We start from the raw sequence: 21326 nt of genomic DNA, 5'->3' as shown, positions 1-21326 counted from the left end.
ATGCCAAACGCAAATGCACTGGTCTAATGTGTATGCAGGAGGCCTGAGAAAGGCCACCCGAAGGCTCTGATCACAAGTCTCAGTCCAAGCCTTTAGTTCAGGGGTGAAGGGTAATGCATGAAGCAACATCCTTCAGAGAGCAAGTTCAAGATACCCAGAGAGCCTTAGCCCATGATGCTCACCAGCCAGACTTTCTATTCAGAGACTTGTCATGGCATTTCACAAATATCACAGGTGACTTTCCTTTCTGCAGATGAGACATTTTCTCCCTGGAACAGAAGATCACCCTGTGGAAGAAAATGGACGTGAACACACCATATTGGAACAATAAAAATGACTGTTCAAAAATAAGTGGTTCAGGGCTTCCCCGGTGGCACAGTGGTTGAGAGTCCGCCTACCGATGCAGGGGACACGGGTTCGTGCCCCGGTCCGGGAAGATCCCACATGCTGTGGAGCGGCTGGGCCCATGAGCCATGGCCGCTGAGCCTGCACGTCCGGAGCCTGTGCTCCGCAACGGGAGAGGCCACAACAGTGAGAGGCCCGCGTACCAAAAAAATTTAAAAAAATAAAACATAAATGGTTCAGTCAGCGCTGTTTGAATCCTACATAATCGTTCTGATTGTTTTGATATTTCCAATAATTACCTGTTTATATTCAGGCCATTCAGGTCAGCAACACATCCAAATCAGAGGGTTATCTGAGGGCTTAACCCACTGTCCGGCAGTACAGCTAGTTCATCAGTACAGACAGGCACACAGACAGCCTGGAGCAGGCTTAAAAATCACAAGATTTTCACCAAAAAATGATACAAGATCAATTTTACCACTTCTTAGTGTCTGCATTAGGGAATTCACAAACTAGCCTTCAACTGGCCCTGCTGGGAAAACAAATACTCTGTATAGCCTCTCCATTCACAACATCTTTTCCCCCTCTTTGGTTATAAAAGAAAATGACAAAAGAGAAATACATTATCAACCCTTATTTATTTATTCACTCATTCATTCATTGGTCATGCCTCGTGGCTTAGGGGATCTTAGTTCCCCAGCCAGGGATTGAACCCAGGCCCTCCACAGTGAAAGCACTGAGTCCTAACCACTGGACCACCAGAGAATTCCTTATCAATCCTAATTTAAAGAGTCATTTTATTTACAATAATAGTATACTACAGTTTGCAAAATCCCTGTACATTTAGTATAAAACTTTTAAATCTTACGGGGCTCTCTATGCAATTTATTTTATCTATGTGGAGTGGGGTTGGGAAGAGAGGATGAGATTATCTTGGAATCTTGTCCTTCTTGAAGAGGTTAGTTTTAATCTTTGAATGTCCAAGTGGCATCTCTGAGGTTCTCTGCATACCTGTTTTGTGCTTGCAAGAATCAGTGCTAAATGAGAAGCTGAGATTCCTGAATTCTAATCTCAACTCTCACTCAATGACTATGGCAATTCAGAGTTTAGGTTTTCTTTCCATGAAATGCAGAGATACCATTACTTCCCTAGTATGACAATAAAATAACACTCCTAAAAAATGATAGGTGTAATTATCTAGGTAATGTAGTTTTAAAGACAAAGCTTACTAAAGTTTCACCTGAACATTGGAGGCTCCGTAAATACTATTTCTAGGTAATAACAGTAGAGTGAATGAAAATGAATGGAGAGGGGCGGAGTCAAGATGGCGTACTACGAGGACGTGGAATTCATGTCTCCTCACAACTAGGGCACCTACCAGGCACCGGTGGGACATGTAAGGGGACGGGAGGAATCCCCAGCGACCAGGTAGGACACGGAGAATGGGGGGAGTCAAGGGGGATGAGAAGCAGAGGCGGGATGGGACTGGCACCCCTGAGGGGTGGCTGGGGGAGGGGAAGGGATCCCACGCTGGAAGGGGGAAATGGGGGAACCACTGGGGGGCAGAGGATCAAAAGGGAGCGTGGCCAGGTTTCCCCTGCCCACTTGGACCCCGAGGAACCGGCTGAGATCCCGGGCCTGATCCTCTACCCACCAAGGCCCCCTCCAGCCATGCTGGCCCTGAGGGAGTGGGAGGGTGGGAAGGGGGAGCAAAAGCAAAGGCCGGACCTCCGGCACCCCTGAGGGGCGGCTGGCGGAGGGGAGGAGTTCCTACACCAGCGGACCCACCCATGGTTAGGGGTCCAGTGGGGTGGGGGAGACCCTGCGAGAGACGGTGGTCGTGGGACGTGAAGGAACAGAAGGGAACGTAGCCAGTACTTTCCCTGTCCACTTAGGCACTGGGAAGCCTGTTGGGCTTGCGGGCCTAATTCTCTGCCCTTGGAGCCTCCCTCCTGCCACACAGAACCCGAGCCCCACCCCTACACCCCCAACCAGGGCCCCACCTCTACACTCCGAGACCCCCTCCAACACACTCAGCCTAAACCCCACCCACACACGCTCACTCAGGGCCTTACCTCCAAACTCCAGAACCCCACACTCCAGAGGCCCTCCTTCCAACGTGCTGCCTCTCCCCTTCTGCACACGTCCTAGGCAGAGGCCCCACCCCATGCTTGAACATCACCCAGCCTAGGTCCTGCCCCACGCTCAAGCGTCAGTCCCCCACCCGCCTAGGTACCACCCTACCCTAAACCCCACCCCTGCCTAAGTTCCACCCCCTGCCTAAATTCCACCCACATAGCCAAGGCTTTTTTTTTTTTTCTGTGTGGTTTTATTTTACCTTGTTGCAGTTGTTTCAATTATAGTTTTATTTTTCCTAATATATTTTTTATCTTTCTAATTTTATTTTGTTTTTATCCTTTGATATGGTACTGCTCCTTTTTTTCTTTCTGATTTCTTTTTTTTTTTTTAACCACTCCACAAAGCTTGTGAGATCTTGGTTCCCAGGCTGGAGGTCAGGCCCGAGCTCCTATGCTGGGAACTTTCAGTCCAAACCGCTGGACTAACAGAGAACCTCAGACCCCAGGGAATATTGATTGGAGTGAGGCCTCCCGGATGTCCTCATCTCAGCAACAAGACCCGGCTCAATCCAACTGCCTTCAAACTCCAGTGCTGGACGTCTCAGACCAAACAACCAGTAAGACAGGAATACAGCACCACCCAACAAAAAGATTTAAAAAATTAAAAAAAAGAAATGACAAAAAAATGTTACAGACAAAGGAGCAAGGTAAAAGCCTATAAGACCAAATAAATGAAGATGAAATAGGCAATCTACCTGAAAAAGACTTCAGAGTAATGATAGTAAAGATGATCCAAAATCTTGGAAACAGAATGGAAAAAATACAAGAAACATTTAACAAGGATCTAGAAGAACTAAACAGCAAAGAGTGATGAACCACACAATTACTGAAATTAAAAATACTCTAGAAGGAATCAATAGCAGAATAACTGACACAGAAGAATGGATAAGTGAGCTGGAAGATAAAATGGTGGAAATAACTGCCAGAGAGCAGAATAAAGAAAAAACAATGAAAAGAATTGAGGACAATCTCAGAGACCTCTGGGACAACATTAAATGCACCAACATTTGAATTATAGGGGTCCCAGAAGAAGAGAAAAAGAAAGGGGCTGAGAAAATATTTGAAGAGATTATACTTGAAAACTTCCCTAACATGGGAAAGGAAATAGTCAATCAAGTCCAGGAAGCACAGAGAGTACCATACAGAATAAACCCAAAGAGAAACACACCGAGACACATATTAATGAAACCATCAAAAATTAAATACACAGAAAAAATATTAAAAGCAGTAAGGGTTAGTGTTAGCATACAAGGCAATCCACATAGGGTTAACAGCTGATTTTTCAGCAGAAACTCTGCAAACCAGAAGGGAGTGGCAGGACATATTTAAAGTGATGAAAGGGAAAAACCTACAACCAAGATTACTCTATCCAGCAAAGATATTATTCAGATTTGATGGAGAAATTAAAACCTTTACAGACAAGCACAAGTTAAGAGAATTCAGCACCACCAAACCAGCTTTACGACAAATGCTAAAGGAACTTCTCTAGGCAGGAAACACAAGAGAAGGAAAAGACCTACAAAAACAAACCCAAAACAATTAAGAAAATGGTAATAGGAACATACATATCGATAATTACCTTACACATAAATGGATTAAATGTTCCAACTAAAAGACAAAGATTGGCTGAATGGATACAAAAACAAAACCCATATACATGCTGTCTACAAGACACCCACTTCAGACGTAGGAACACATACAGACTGAAAGTGAGAGGGTGGAAAAAGATATTCCATGCAAATGGAAATCAAAAGAAAGCTGGAGTAGCAATTCTCATATCAGACAAAATAGACTTTATAACAAAGACTATTACTAGAGACAAAGAAGTACACTACATAATGATCAAGGGATTAATCCAAGAAGAAGATATAACAATTATAAATATTTATGCACCCAACATAGGAGCACCTTAATACATAAGACAAATGCTAAAAACCATGAAAGGAGAAATCAACAGTAACACAATAATAGTAGGGGACTTTTAACACCTCACTTTCACCGATGGGCAGATCATCCAAAATGAAAACAAATAAGGAAACACAAGATTTAAATGATACATTAAGCAAGATATTCTTAATTGATATCTATAGGACATTCCATCCAAAAACAACAGAATACACTTTCTTCTCAAGTGCTCATGGAACATTCTCCAAGATAGACCATATTTTGGGTCAAAAGTCAAGCCTTGGTAAATTTAAGAAAATTGAAACCATATCAAGTATCTTTTCTGACAACAACGCTATGAGACTAGATATCAATTACAGGAAAAAAACTAAAAATTACAAACACATGTAGGCTAAACAATATGCTACTAAATAACCAAGAGATCACTGAAGAAATCAAACAGGAAATTAAAAAATACCTAGAAACAAATGACAATGAAAACAAGATGACCCAAAACCAATGGGATACAGCAAAAGCAGTTCTAAGAAGGAAGTTTATAGCAATACAATCCTAGCTCAAGAAATAAGAAACATCTCAAATAAACAACCTAACCTTACACATAAAGCAATTAGAGAAAGAAGAACAAAAATCCCCAAGGTTAGCAGAAGGAAAGAAATCATAAAGATCAGATCAGAAATAGATGAAAAAGAAATGAAGGTAACACCAGCAAAGATCAATAAAACTAAAAGCCATTTCTTTGAGAAGATAAAGTTGTTAAACCATTAGCCAGACTTATCAAGAAAAAAAGGGAGAAGACTCAAACCAACAGGATTAGAAATGAAAAGGGAGAAGTAACAACTGACACTGCAGAAATACAAAGGATCATGAGAGATTACTACAAGCAACGATACGCCAATAAAATGGACAACCAGAAAGAAATGGACAATTTCTTAGAAAAGCACAACCTTCCAAGACTGAACCAGGAAGAAGTAGAAAATATAAACAGACCAATCACAAACACTGAAATTGAAACTGTGATTAAAAATCTGCCAACAATCAAAACCCCAGGACCAGATGGCTTCACAGGTGAATTCTATCAAACATTTAGAGAAGAGCTAACAACTATCCTTCTCAAACTCTTCCAAAATATAGCAGAGGGAGGAACACTCCCAAACTCATTCTACGAGGCCACCATCACCCTGATACCAAAACCAGACAAGGATGTCACAAAGAAAGAAATCTACAGGCCAATATCACTGATGAACACAGATGCAAAAATCCACAACAAAATACTAGCAAACAGAACCCAACAGCACATTAAAAGGATCATACACCATGATCAACCGGGGTTTTTCCCAGGAATGCAAGGATTCTTCAATATATGCCTATCAATCAATGTGATACACCATATTAACAAATTGAAGAATAAAAACCACATCATCAACTCAATAGATGCAGAAAAAGCTTTTGACAAAATTCAACACTCATTTATGATAAAAACCCTCCAGAAAGTAGGTTTAGAGGGAACTTACCTCAACATAATAAAGGCCATATATGACAAATCACAGCCAACATCATTCTCAATGGTGAAAAACTGAAACCATTTCCTCTAAGATCAGGAACAAGACAAGGTTGCCCACTCTCACCACTATTATTCAACCTAGTTTTGGAAGTTTTAGCCACAGCAATCAGAGAAGAAAAAGAAATAAAAGGAATCTAAATCAGAAAAGAAGAAGTAAAGCTGTCACTGTTTGCAGATGACATGATACTATACATAGAGCATTCTAAAGATGCTACCAGAGTACTACTAGAGCTAATGAATGAATTTGTAGAGTAGCAGGATACAAAATTAATGCACAGAAATCTCTTGCATTCCTATACACTAATGATGAAAAATCTGAAAGAGAAATTAAGGAAACACTCCCATTTACCATTGCAACAAATAGAATAAAATACCTAGGAATAAACCTGCCTAAGGAGACAAAAGACCTGTCTGCAGAAAACTATAAGACACTGATGAAAGAAATTAAAGATGATACAAAGAGATGGAGAGTTATACTATGTTCTTGGATTGGAAGAATCAACATTATGAAAATGACTCTACTACCCAAAGCAATCTACAGATTCAATGCAATGCCTATCAAATTGCCAGTGACGTTTTTCACAGAACTAGAACAAGAAATTTTACAATTTGTATGGAAACACAAAAGACCCTGAATAGCCAAAGCAATTGTGAGAAAGAAAAACAGAGCTGGAGGAATCAGGCTCCCTGACTTCAGACTATACTAGAAAGCTATAGTAATCAAGACAGTATGGTACTGGCACAAAAACAGAAATATAGATCAATGGAACAGGATAGAAAGCCCAGAGATAAACCCACGCACAAATGGTCACCTTATCTTTGATAAAGGAGGCAAGAGTATACAATGGAGGAAAGACTACCTCTTCAATAAGTGGTGCTGGGAAAACTGGACAGCTACATGTAAAAGAATGAAATTAGAGCACTCCCTAACACCGTACACAAAAATAAACTCAAAATGGATTAGAGACCTAAATGTAAGGCCAGACACTATAGAACTCTTAGAGGAAAAGAAAACATAGGCAGAACACTCCATGACATAAATCACAGCAAGATCCTTTTTGACCCACCTCCTAGAGAAATGGAAATAAAAACAAAAATAAACAATTGTGACCTAATGAAACTTAAAAGCTTTTGCACAGCAAAGGAAACTGTAAACAAGACCAAAAGACAACCATCAGAATGGGATATATTTGCAAACGAAACAACTGACAAAGGATTAATCTCCAAAATGTACAAGCAGCTCATGCAGCTCAATGTCAAATAAACAAACAACCCAATCCAAAAGTGGGCAGGAGACCTAAATAGACATTTCTCCAAAGAAGATATACAGATTGCCAACAATCACATGAAAAGATGCTCAACATCACTAATCATTAGAGAAATGCGAATCAAAACTACAGTGAGGTTCACCTCACACCGGTCAGAATTGCCATCATCAAAAAATCTACAAACAGTAAATGCTGGAGAGGGTGTGGAGAAAAGGAAACCCTCTTGCACTGTTGGTGGGAACGTAAGTTGATACAGCCATTATGGAGAACAGTACGGAGTTTCCTTAAAAAACTAAAACTAGAAGTACTATATGACCCAGCAGGTCCACTACTGGGCATATACCCTGAGAAAATCATAATTCAAAAAGAGTCATGTAGGGCTTCCCTGGTGGTGCAGTGGCTGAGAGTCCGCCTGCTGATGCAGGGGACATGGGTTCGTGCCCTGGTCCGGGAGGATCCCACATGCCGCGGAGCGGCTAGGCCCGTGAGTCATGGCTGCTGAGCCTGTGCGTCTGGAGCCTGTGCTCCACAACGGGAGAGGCCACAACAGTGAGAGGCCCGCGTATCACAAAAAAAAAAAAAAAAAAAAAAAAAGAGTCATGTACCACAATGTTCATTGCAGCACTATTTACAATAGCCAGGGCATGAAAGCAACCTAAGTGTCCATTGACAGATGAATGGATAAAGAAGATGTGGTACATATATACAATGGAATATTACTCAGCCATAAAAGGAAACGAAATTGAGTTATTTTAGTGAGGTGGATGGACCTAGAGTCTGTCATACAGAGTGAAGTAAGTCAGAAAGAGAAAAACAAATACCGTATGCTAGCACATATATATGGAATCTAAAAAAAAAGAAAAAAAAATGGTTCTGAAGAGCCTAGGGGCAGGACAGGAATAAATACACAGACGCAGAGAATGGACTTGAGGACACGCGGAGGGGGAAGGGTAAGTTGGGAGGAAGTGAGAGAGTAACATTAACATATATACACTACCAAATGTAAAATAGCTAGTGGGAAGCAGCCGCATAGCACAGGGAGATCAGCTCGGTGCTTTGCGACCACCTAGAGGGGTAGGATAGGGAGGGTGGGAGGGAGACACAAGAGGGAGGGGATATGGGGATATATGTATGCATATAGCTGATTCACTTAGTTATACAGAAGAAACTAACACAACATTGTAAAGCAATTATACTCCAATAAAGATGTTAAAGGAAAAAAGAAGAAAAAAAAAACATGTGAGCTACCTTTGTAGGCTAGAGATTAAAGCAAAATAACCATTAAAAAAATGAATGGAGAAAAATAAATTTAATTACTTTTTTTGAGTCTCTCCTGCCTTTACTCTGATCTTCTCAATAGCAAAGCCGGGGCTGCTCCACCAGTTGGACCAGCTGAAGTATGAATCGCTGATCCATTTGAGTTTCAACATTAGCAATTCTCCAATATCCACCTCAGTGTAAATTAGAAAGGAGTATGTTTTATTTGTGGAAACTTCAGGCCTGAATAAAAAATCAACATATTTGGTTAGTTCTGGAAAGCAGGGTTTGTTTGTTTGTTTTTTCCTTTTTCTTCCTCCTAAAATATAAATAGCTTTACTGTTCGGGGAATATTTTTCAAATGCAAAAAATGTCCAACAAAATACGCAAGATGCATGTCAATGGCATTTAGTGTATTTTAAACGATACCTACACTAATGTGGACCTTTAATGTATTCCAACTTTTATCCTAACAATATGAACTATGTAATATAATTCTTAAGAGAAAAAAGTTCGTAAGTCCACCATTTAGAGATATTATTTTCATTTGCATATATTCCCTTTCAATTTGTATTGATATGTGAACGTGTCCTTTGTTACAGTCATAGTGTACATAATACAATTCTCTATTCTTTCTTTGTTCACTTCATGTTTTACCTTTCACTTTTTGCTATGTTTTACCTAGTTTTCTATAATTACAGTTTTCAGAGGCTGGATTGATTTTCTTGATTTGTTAAACCACAATTCACTTAGCCATTGCCTCAGTTTTGGACACTTGCTTTGCTTCTAATTTATGCTACTATATGTATCACTGCAATGAACATCTTTTGCCATATAGCTTTTAAAAAAATTTTCTGTTAAATAAGTGTTTTTCTAGGTGTCCTATGCCTCTTCTCTTCCTCAGACCAATGATTAGAGCAGGTAGCAGTGCCATGATAAACCCACATGCTGGAGGTCATGTTCCGTGGCTACTCACAGGGTGAAAGGGATGTTCTCACTCTCGGCCACAGTGCCGTACAGAGAGATCTCGAAGGCCTGGTTGGTGTGTGTATCACTCTCAGTCCCAGAAAAATGTATCTTTACTTGGTAATGGAAGACTGTAGAGAGAAAAGCAGAACAACCTCTGATCAGTCTTTATGGAACACTACAGCCCAAATAAGCAGGCAATTCTGAACGACAGACAGTATCTTACTAACGATCAACAGGAAGTGCTCATACATGACTATAATTATGTGTGGCTTGGAAAGATTTCTTCATGTCTGTACAGTGCTCACTACTAGAAAATTCTGAATTTGAATTCTACTCCCTTGTATTAAGTGTGGTTGTAGTGGATAGGAAGAATCCAGGTGTGTCTGAATTGCTAAAGCCGACCCAGAAAGTAGTCAACTTTGAAGGGGTACTAGGAAGATCAAACCAAGAGGCCAAAATTCCCATGAAGCTTTCTCTATGAACTCCACCTTTCCTTGGCTGTTTTGTCCCTTAGCATCTGGAACAAGCATATTTGGTATTTTTTACTGTCACTGTATGTGACCGTGTTTCTTCATGTTTCTTGGGTATGTCTGACCTCCCTACCCTGTATGTAGGCTCCTTCAGTTCAGAGGGTCACGTGTACCTTCTATTCTCCACTGTCTAGCACACAGTCAGTAAATAATAGGCTCACAATAACATTATTTCATTAAATCACCAGTGAGGCTGTAAAGACAGCCAGTTCCTAAAGTGTTCTGTATTAGGGAGAGCCTCCAGAAGCAGGTACTTAAACTTCCACACCTCCTCCTACTCTCCCCATCTCTACTAAAAACCCTAAGTAGATGGGATGTGGGAGAGGTTCAAGGGTAGGAAAGGCAGCAGGCTTGCAACACAGCTGTAAAGGATGAAGAGAAAGAGTTTGGGTTAAATGGAGCCCTTGCAGGCATCGCCACAGACCAGAGCAAGGGAAGTCTGACTGCCGAAGTGTCCCCGGAGAACACTGAGGCAGGATGCTGGGGATGAGTGAGTCCTGCCCAATTCTTCAGAAGATTATGGTGTCCTCTATACCTGACACACACTTCCTCATTCTGAAAAGTCAAGGAAACTAAGGATTCCCTCATTGCTTAGAAGGTTTCCTTGAATTACAGATGCTCCAAACCTCTGGACCACCAAATGCACCTCTAGATTCTAACAAACCACCTTAAAAATGGGTGCCTCTATCAGATATATTTTACCCTGGGAAACTGTTCTTCAATGCCATCTCTTCCCTCATACTTCCACCTGGACTCCACATAAACTAGCCTTTCTGATATTAGTCCCTCTCGCTAGATTTATCTGATTATCTCCTCTTCCTGTCTCCCTTCAATTCCTGCAGGTCTTGCTCTGAACAAGCTGCCAAGTTTGAAATTCAACTGTGAACAAATTCATGACAAAATGGGAATATCTTAGAAAGTTTGGTATAGACTTCCCTCCCAGGAATAGTTATATTTTCAAATACAGGTGGTTCTTGTCTTCACTGAAAGCAGACTTCAGGAGTCTGCAAACTTTTTCTACAAGGTGCCAGACAGTAAATATTTTAGGCTTTGTGGGACCAAATAGTCTCTGTCCCAACTACTCAGCTCTGCTGTGGAGGCATGAAAGCAGCCTTAGTCAGTACAGAAATGAATTAGTGTGGCTATATTCTAATAACACTTTATTTACAAAAGCAGGTGGTGGGTTGGATTTGGCCCATGGGCCATAGTTTGCTGACCCTGGATGAATGGTTTCAGATTAACTTGAAGCCTGGTGCTAATGCAGTGGCCCATGCTAATAGTCACAAGTACAAAGGATGGTGGGTGGCAAGCAGGGCTGCTGCATAGGGCAGTGCAGTTGTGCCCTGGGCCTTACTGGCAATGGGAATTAGGAGCTTCAGTAAGATGGATTAGTACAACTCTTTCTCTACCAACAGAAACACAAGTGAACGATCGGAGTTTAGCAACATCGTTTTATCATCTCCGTTGCAATGGACAGAAACAGTACATGTGATGCAACAAGCATGATAAGAAAAATAGGATCAAATCAATTTTCCTATTTACAAGAGTCTCCAGCCTACCTTTGTAGGGCATCTGAGAACGAGTCTTCAGGTACATTTTGCTGCTTCTTTTGGCTCTGACTTTATTGACCTCATAGCCCAAGTTGTTGCAACGGTTCTTTCTGCAACTCAGGCAGAGCCCTTTTTCAAAGGCTTCCCTGGAATTGCACCGGTAGGCCTTACTTGGATTTTCTTCATTCAACAGAGAGTCAATGAAGAGATGAATGGAACGTTCGTGGGAGCACTTCACTAGCTGGTCCACATCTGGGGAAAAAGAGACACAAAGAACATTTCAACTCTGTGACAGTCCACAATGAGTGTTTCGTCTTGCATGTCTAGAATAGTTGAGGTGTGGTGTTAGAATAAAATGACCTCCTTGATTGTAGGTCCTATTTAAGGAGGTACTCTTGGTGGCAGCTTCTCACCTACCCCCAAGAGTGCCAAAGTTGCAAATTTATAGGGGACTTTTGATATTTTTGCTGTCTCCATTTGTGAGTATGTTCATGAAGCTATAATAAGAGACATCCAAGATAGAAGTTGATTTCCCCCAGTTTATCACAACTTTCTCTTATAGTGAAAGCATATAATACTTCTAAATGCTTCTAGAAACATAACTCTAGAAACCACATCATAAAGGGCAGGGATAATTGTTAAATTAATAGTATTTTATCATAGATATTGATACTATGTATAATTGAGGGGTGTTTCACTGCTAATGATTTTTACATTAAATGAATTATAGAAATAATCAGCAATGTCATAAACGTGCAGCTATTACCATAAGCTTTATAACAACTGAAGTTAGTAACATTATGCTATAAATCCTATAATGTATGCCCAAAACACCTGAGCATATTGACTACAGGTAGGTCCCATTGTCCACAAGGTATGCAAAGGTCCCTTAAAACAAATCATAAAATTAACACAGCTAACATGGTTATTAAAGTAAATATTAAAAACTAATATTAAACTGTATTTTCTTCTTAAAAATTTGGAATATTTATTCTTAGGGAATGGTGATTTGTTTCTGATTTGTACATCTCTTTAAAAGGCTGACAAAAGAAATTTGGACTAATTAACATGTCCTTTACTTTTAGTAAAATTCAAAATAAGTCTATTTGTTTTGCAACTGTATTCAAAGTTTAACGTGTGGCCACATAACACTTTCAAAGCAGGGCAGTTCTCTTTCCTAAATCTCACCATTTTTTTTACTTTTATTACTGCAAGTGCAGTAGTTTACAATATAAGTGTAGTTTACAATATAATATAAGATGAAATGTCTGTCTGACCACAGGAAGTACTGAGGCTCTGAGGTGGTCGTGCTAAATGTGACAGACTTCTTCAAAAACATATCTTTGCTAAATGTGTGTATTCAAACTACGTACTTGTGGAGAATGGGTAGGACACTTGGTCAGTAAGAGTTAAGGCGAAAACTTGCATTTAATTAACTTCTAAATTATATTTACCTCCAAGGCCTCTCTCTGCAATCACACGGATAGCTTCTGCAATGTTACATCCTGGTTGGAAAGTTCCTCCATTAGGATAAATGTCAACATGCCCTACTGGTTTCTGGATTCCAATACTTCGGCCAGGTGACCCTCTGGTGAATGTGTGTAAGACATCTACAAAATCTGCATCATCCGGAGAAAGGCGACCTGGGGCTTCTGCATACTCAAAGTTAGGTCCAGCTGGATCTAGGCCTTAGTGGGAAAACAAAAAGTCCTCAGAGATTTTTAAATTCCCATTAGTTTTAGTCTCCTCGAGTATCACCTTATCATTCCATTGCTCATCATTTGAATGTAAATGGCAGCCACATAGATTCTTATGAGCACCTCCTGTTCTATAGTGATTGGATTTTTAAATTACTGAGATTCATAAAAGGAGCTTAACTCCTTCTCAAATAAAATTTGAGTTTTTCAAACTAGCCATTAAATAACAATTTTCACTCAGGATGACTTGATTCCCTTTTGTATCAATAAATTATTTCTGAGCCTGGTTAGAAGACCTTTAAATAGTGCTGGGCTCTTTCTTCCTCTCTACACAGGCCAAACAACCAATTGCTATTGGCCCAGATGACAAGACTCCTTTTTCCAAATGGCCTCTAGTGTTGGTCCTTTTCCATTTTTCCCAGTATTGATGTGAGAGGTGACATAAGTGTGTGCAATAAACTATCAAAGCACAGAGCAGAGGGAGGAGGGAAATGGGTTTCTCAGAGACACCACTGGACTCTCTGTACTTAACTCTGCACCATTTCTCTTCTACTGCCATTAGACGGTAAGCTCATGAGAGCAAGCGTCTGTATTTTATCTCACTCCAGAAAAAGAGCCCTCCCGTGAGATAACCAAATGGCCAGGCATACCCAGAAGACTACCACTCACATATGGTGGTTTGACAAACAGTCTGATTCTCTTTCAGAACATGACAGGCATCTCAAGTCTTTTGTTATTAAGAAAAATGGCACTGCTTTCTTACCGGTAATTCTGTTGACCTTCTTATTGGTCAGACTTCCTGCAATGCCAGCAACATGGGCTCCAAGGCTGTATCCCAAGAGATGCACATTGTCCAGAGGATAATTAAATTCATCCTTTGGAAGAAGAAAAGAAAAAGGTATTTGCTATTTTACAGTTCCTTGCAAAATATCAATGCTAAAAGAAATAAAAGTTTAATAGTATTCCCGCCAAACAAATAAATAAATAAATAAAATATATTGCTTTGAAAATATAGGCAATACTGAACATTAATTCTACTTATTTTAATTCCTTGTTACAGATGAGAGGAACATATACTATAGTGTTGAGATTTTCTCTTTTCTTAATAACATATTTAAATTAGAAAGTTTTCCCATACATCTGAAATAGAAATGTATGGAAACATGCATTTCCATACATCTGAAAATATAAGTATATGTGTATATTTATATAGAGATATTTGTATATATATTGAATAGATACATACATATACAAATATATATTTAACTCATTATTCTCTACTCTAAATACCCTGTATCACTTTATTCTTTAAGGTTAGCCAAGCAATGACTTAAAATCAGAAAATATTACAGGGGAAGGGACCACAGACACATTGAGTCCAGTCTCCTCATTCAACAGATGAGAAGTCTGAGGTCCAGGAAGGTGATCTGATTTGTCCAAATTCACTCTCCTGGTTAGCAAAACAGTCAAGAAAAGAGCTTTTATCTTTTAATGAGCAGCCAATAAACAGCTTATTTTTTACCTCCAAGCATCTGACTTAAATAATTTGGTCCTGTGAGAGTATTAGCTTCCTTTCAACCCCGAGATACTTTCTAAAGGTGATTTTCAGAGAATGGCCTCAGAGAGTCAGAGGGAGTAAAATTCCTGACTCTCAGCACCTCATATCCTACAGACTTTCCCTGCCATTTTTCCCTAGTTCATCTCCATCACTCCCCTAACCCTCAACAAAAATCTGGATCCTTAATCCACACTAAGGAATAAGAAGTACTATTAATATTTTTGTCCAAGAGATTGGTATTCTAACAGGTCAAACCCTGGATAAAATTTCCATGTGCCAGCCAACTGGGAGGGAAGGATTTGGCTGAACATGACATCTTCCCTCTGCCATGAAATAACAAGCTTTTGCCCGTCCTGCCTACTTAGTTCTTGGTCTCAGCAAATCCATTCACCATGAAAATATCAAAGGACAGGGCAGGGCAGGGCAGGACTATGCCTTAGGGGCTTTATAGCTTTATCATTCTTATCATGATGTTTTTAGCCAGAAAATAATGCCCAGGCTTATTCTGAAGATATGAGTTGACCCAGAAAATATCTATATCTAAGTGAAAAAGAGCAACGACCAGTCGTTAATTCAGCTGTAGCCAAGAGATCTGTTTTGGACATACAAGGCTCCTTCCCCCAGTCTTACCGCCATCCAGTTGATGAACTTGGCCACATCCTGTCCCACCAGCTTGGTGTACCCCGCAGACACAGGATAATGCTGCTGGGCCCGTGACAGCCAGTCTACCACGATAACGTTGGAGTCCGGTTCCCTCTTGTACAGGGCAGCCACGAGTTTGGGCACCCAACTCTCATACATTCCTGTCACCTGAAGAGGATGATACCAGCATTCTTAAAATATCCACCTACAACTTGTTATAGACATGTCAGCCCAATACACCTACATTAAATGGACAAAAGAAACAAACCCACAGGAAGCCCATTGGCTCAGACACAAAACTCAAACCACAAGAGTATTCAGAGTCTTCTGCCTGACCCTTCTGAGGCAAATTTGTGTGCCCCAAAGAAGGACTGTGTTGAGCTCAGGAATGGCAGATTGAGGTTTACCAAAGCGTTCAATTTTAAAAGCATATTTTATAAATTCAGTAAAACTTCAATAATTTATAGTATTGAAAGGAAAGATCAATCTGAATAAGTTAAAAATTTGCAGCAGAATTACAGACGATTTTAAAAGAAATTTAGTTTAAATAATTTCAATTAGGCTAATAAGTTAATTTGGGAGATGTGAATGCCCTTTATTCTTATAAAGGGTCATTTACGTACAACATTTGATGTGATAATGAAAAAAATAGTTTTAAACATACTAATCTATTCCAACAGAAGGTAACTTTGTTTAGCAATCTCTTAATACATAAGAAAATGATTAGTTTCAGTTCAGACTTTTTCACAATTCTCTCAAATTCTTGATTATCACAGTGCAAATTAATGAGGCTTAATAATTGCATTTCCCAAATTATTAGATTGGTCTTGTTTTGGAGATAAGCAGACTGCCAACTGTAATTCTTTGCTTCTTGTTGATAAAAACCCCCAAATTCAAAATCAAAAGACTTATGCTATCAAAGAAGAGACATTGGACATCTTTGCAAAGATGCTTACTTTAAAATAATCGAAACACATTAAAAAACTGCAGATGATAAAATTCCATGCCATCCTACCAGGAGCCTGTACACAGCAACAACCTACTTTAAATCCACAAATCTATCCACCCCTAATATTACCTGAGAGCAGATCATACTGTAGCCACAGTAGAGGTTACTTAACTATGTACCCAACAGGAAAAGATTCTGAAATCCATGCTTAAGGCAGCTTATAAGGGGAAGCTTGTAAAACCTATATTCTTCTTAGAGTAATGCCAATAGACAAAAATAAGACTCTTGAATTCCCAAACCAAGGGACTTCATTTAAAACTTTGATCTTAGATGGTGGGTTCTTTTAAATCTATGCTTCCATTTTGTTTAGTCTACTTTCTAGGCTAAAACATTAAAACATGAGCTGTCTCTTCACTCCTGACACTAACTGCACCATTTTTCTCCAAATTGTTGTGCTCTGTGGAAGGAAAAAGCAAGCCTGGGACTCAGGAGATCTTGGTTCCAATCCCAGCTCTTCCACTGTTTACTTCTGTGAACACAGGCACTGTATTAACCTTACTAGGCTACCTATAAAACAAAGGGGTCAGAATCAGATGATCCAGAAGTTTCTCTCCACCTCCAAAATTTCTTCTTGTGACCATTTTGGTTCCCAATCTACTTGCAGTGATAAAATGCCAGCTCTATAATCTATTTCCAGCACGAGGAGAAAACAAAAAAGAAAAGGCACATAGGTGATGTGAGCCCATTAGGAACATGTTTAAATCTTCTTTGAACATGTCTCAGTGAGGCTGCTTCAAGCCTGGGTCTTTGGAGGAACCAGCTGGAATACCCACCCAGCAAAAAACCCTAAGGAATTGGTCCTGCCTCCCTTTCTCCTCTCTTAGAGGTTGAAGGCTGGCCACCCTTTGCAGCTGCCTTTTGAGAGAGGATGATGTCATTTCTTCAGAATGCAATGTTAATCACTCCTCCTTTCAGCCAGGGGTGAGGATCTCCAACACCACAATGAGCACCCTGGACTTAAACACAAGCAGGTGGCCAAGCTCCAGGGCAGCTGTGTCTGACTGCCTTCTGGGATGCGTCCTGTGCACACTGCATGCTAAGCATTCTTTCAGGTTCGTCAAAGCTGCAGAACAAAGCTGCAGAACCTCCTCACTTCCCCTAGTCCTACGCCCTTGAGTCGCTGAGCAGCTTACCTCAGATACGGCAGGAAAATCTCATTTGCTCTCAGCCCCTATTTTAAGTTTTTCTGTACTATCAGTGTTTCTAAATTAGGTAATCTGTCAAAGGGCAAGGAACCCAACGTACTCCTACGGTGACTGATACTTTTAGTAACTGCCTAACAACCAATCTAATTCTATCTTTTTTTAATTTAACATAAGACACTGTTATAAGTAACCCCAACAAAGGGGTGGAAAACAAGCACCCACCTCCTTCAATTCTGAAAAGGTATTATTTCCTAATTTTTTCTTCTGTGCTTCCTTAAATCAGTACCAATTTTTAAAAGCTTTGATTCTCAGGCATACAGCTGAACTTGAAGCTTTCCTTGCCACCTGACCCAGGTGGTCCCACTGAACCAGGCAGGGAGTTGACTGAACTGGCTGAGATCGGTTATCCAGCACGGCTGGATGAGTTATTGCACAGACCGACCAGCTCTGTACGATGAAACTCAGTCCCACAGCCAGTGGCCCAGCCTCTGACCCCAGGCACTCAAAAAAGTCAGGACATATGATGTGAAGAATATAAGTGGGCTTATTGGGCAGTAGGGCTAAGGATAGAAATTGGTGCTATCTACTGATACTAGGTGAGTCGTGTCATCTTAATGTGAGAAGGAAATGTTTTTCAAATGTTCTTAAATTATAAAATTCTCTCAGGGATAAGATTGAGATGCCTGAGATATTCAATTTATTTCTGTCATATAAATGTTTATTAAGCTTAAACTTTTTTGAAAAGTATTAACAGCCAAGACTACATACAACTAAAATGTTTCTAAAATCACCAAAGATATGTTTTCCTATTTAAACGTCTTAAAATATAAAAAGATCTATGTTAGGAATTTGAATATGTAATTTTATCATAAGATATGTAATTTACTGTGTTACCTCTAGTAAATAGATGTATTTTATTAAAATAAACATCCCTGTGAATTCTGTTACTAGTTGCCTTCATCTCTATAAAAGTTATAGCAATTGTCCTTCACTGTCGATGACAAAGGCACTTATGTAGGAAAAGAAATCAGGATTGATTCTCATGAGAATTTAGTGTCGATTACCTTATTCACAAGCTCTGACACAATGGAAAGATAATATCTCTTTAACCATCAATTTTATATAAGTCCTTTTTAATAAACAGTAACATCTGCTCACTAAGGAATGAAAATATTGAAAACAAGCTAAAGTAGTTAAGTAAGAACTATACCATATAAAGTGACTAATTAGCATATTTATTCATATTCTTATCATGTCACTGACAGTTCCCTGGCTAGCCCTCTTTCATCTCAAGTAAAGCTCCCAAAAGTTTACAATTGGAGAATATTGAAAGCGGAGGGACGTCTAGTCTAATCTCATTGTTTTACAGATCAGTAAACTGAGGCCCAGGGATGAGAGGTACCTGGATCCACATCACAGAGCTGGAGAATGGCAAAGCAGAACCAGAACCAGCACCTCCTCCCTCCACTCCAGCCCTCTCCTCCCCCTTACAGGTTATCTTCCTTAGGAAAGGAGTTTGGCGATGTGCTGGATGAATCAGGATCATGCCAGTTTTCCATTGTCTCCTCTAAATGGTAACCTATATTCTTCTCTATACTTGAGCAAAGGCCCAGGGGAATGGCTGGTTTGAGGTCACAGCTAGGTACCGTGGTAAAATGAAGGCTGGCACCGTCCAGAGGAAGTATCCATGAACCTTTGGCTTTAGATTCCTCAATCCCCACCCCAAGCCAGAATTGTCTTTACTCAAGTTTAAAGAAAAGCCATCACTGGGTTCCCATCACTGGGCTTCCAACAACTGGGGCAAGCCAATCAGAATGCTTGGTCCATGCCACTCAGCTCCTTCCTATGGAGCCTTTCTTACCGTCCAGCCATGGAGCACCATAAAGGTTTTGCTGCTGTGGTTAAAGTTACAGTTAGCCACAGATTCTGTCACTCCAGGAATGAGGTGGCAAGTGTCCTCAGCTGTGTCTTCGGGGGTCCTGAGAGCAAATTTACTTTCGATGTCTATAAAATCTTTTCCTCCTGTAATTCCTGAAAAGGAAAAATTGGATAAGAGTTTAATTAGAGGGTTGTTTTACTTGCTGGACTGATAAGTTTTAGATTCACAAGCAAATAACACCAATGCTATTTTTATTTCTAAAGTTAAAAAAAAAACCAAAAAACTGAATGTGGATTGAAAGAGAATGACTGATCCTCCAGTGGTGCTCAAAGTTGACAGAGACAGCCTTAAAATAACTGAGTTAAGTAATATTGACCTCTCCTGTGTCTTCCATCCTTTTCTTCAGCTCTTTTTCAGTCAAGGGGTGTATGTGTGTGTGTGGTGTATACAGTTTCAAGTAAGAGAACTGCTATTTGGGAATTCCTTAATTAATCTTCTCTCAAAATATGAATTTAAGTGAGTTAGCCAAGGTTATGCTGCCAATAGTGGGAGAGAGAGTAGGGACCAGAACCCAGGTCTCTTGGTTGTAGTTCTTCTAGAGAACACTGGCTCAGGGCACTTGTGTTGTATAATTCCACTTACTTCATATATGATTTCACCCTTTTTAAATCTCTGATTACATCAAAAGATTGTCTTCCCACAAAATATGATACAATAAGGTTTGTTTGAAGGAAGGTTGTTTCCTTTTCACTAACATTACTTTTTTTAATTTTAGCAAGAAGAAAAGTTGGAAGCATGGGGAAGTCTTTGTATGGAATCATTCCCACCAGCATGGCAAGATGCATCACTTTAAAATGTTTTTAAAAATCCTTTAACAGGTTGTTCAGAAATATCTGTGCTATGTGTGAGTTATGGTTAATTCTTCCCCCCAGTATTTCTTTTCTCAATTTTGTCTTTACAGTCTTCCACACAAAGTCCTTGCCTAAAGTACTATAGCAAAGGTGGTTTTGGAAAGAATCCACTTTGGTTCTTCACAGTTAATCCCAAAGTGAGTCAGGAGAGAAAGAGAACGTTGGCCTATTTTTTGACTCTCTGGACAATACTTCTAAATGTTGATAAATCTTCACATGGTATTTGTAGGTAGTACATATAATATCACAGTGAACACTTTAAGTAAATTGTATTGCAAATAAAATCAAACTCTTTTATAAAGCAAGCACACCAAAGGGAAGTTATATTAGGAAGTTATCTAATTTCTGGTCAACTAAAAAAGAAGTCAAAAAACCTATCCATTCACTACAAGAAGGTAGTAACTTATAGATTTTAGATTTGGCTTTTTTTTTTTTTTTTTTTTTTCTTTTTGCTATACGCGGGCCTCTTACTGTTGTGGCCTCTCCCGTTGCAGAGCACAGGCTCCAGACGCACAGGCCCAGCGGCCATGGCTCACGGGCCCAGCCGCTCCGCAGCATGTGGGATCCTCCCAGACCGGGGCACGAACCCATATCCCCTGCATTGGCAGGCGTAGATTTGGCTATTTAAACATTTCAAAAGATAAATAACTAAGGTTGCTTAGAAATACTTCTAATTTCTTAATCTAAACCTTCTTCCTTTTCACAAAAGTTGAAAATCCATAATTTCAAATAACATTGCAAAAGTCAGACCAAAAATTAAAATAAGAATGATATAGTACAGTGAAAGTACAGGCATTTGAATCAAACTTATCCTATAATTTTCTGAGGACTGACCAGCATTCTCCTTTTTAATTATTTCCCAAAATTCCTTAAACAATATTGTGGTTGCTTGCAAGTGATTCATTATATGCAACAAGTTGATCTCTCTCTCTCTCTCTCTCTCTCTCTCTCTCTCTCACACA

At 39.7% G+C, this 21326-nt stretch overlaps 1 protein-coding gene across 1 annotated transcript in view; it reads right to left on the bottom strand.

Annotated features, from left to right (window-relative positions):
- The window catches only part of LPL (lipoprotein lipase), a gene marked incomplete at its 5' end in the record, with an annotated part of 70362 nt that overhangs the window by 2087 nt on the left and 46949 nt on the right, over positions 1-21326 (bottom strand). Inside the window, 8 exons of the mRNA XM_079706747.1 lie at positions 183-287; positions 8535-8717; positions 9451-9571; positions 11533-11775; positions 12978-13211; positions 13984-14095; positions 15409-15588; positions 19436-19605. Coding sequence (XP_079562873.1) covers positions 183-287; positions 8535-8717; positions 9451-9571; positions 11533-11775; positions 12978-13211; positions 13984-14095; positions 15409-15588; positions 19436-19605 — 1348 coding nt within the window. The remainder of the gene's footprint in view (positions 1-182; positions 288-8534; positions 8718-9450; positions 9572-11532; positions 11776-12977; positions 13212-13983; positions 14096-15408; positions 15589-19435; positions 19606-21326) is intronic.

Source organism: Hyperoodon ampullatus (assembly GCF_949752795.1).
Source record: "Hyperoodon ampullatus genome assembly, chromosome: 6".
Lineage (NCBI taxonomy): Eukaryota > Metazoa > Chordata > Mammalia > Artiodactyla > Ziphiidae > Hyperoodon > Hyperoodon ampullatus.
This window is presented reverse-complemented; position numbering and strand designations above follow the sequence as displayed.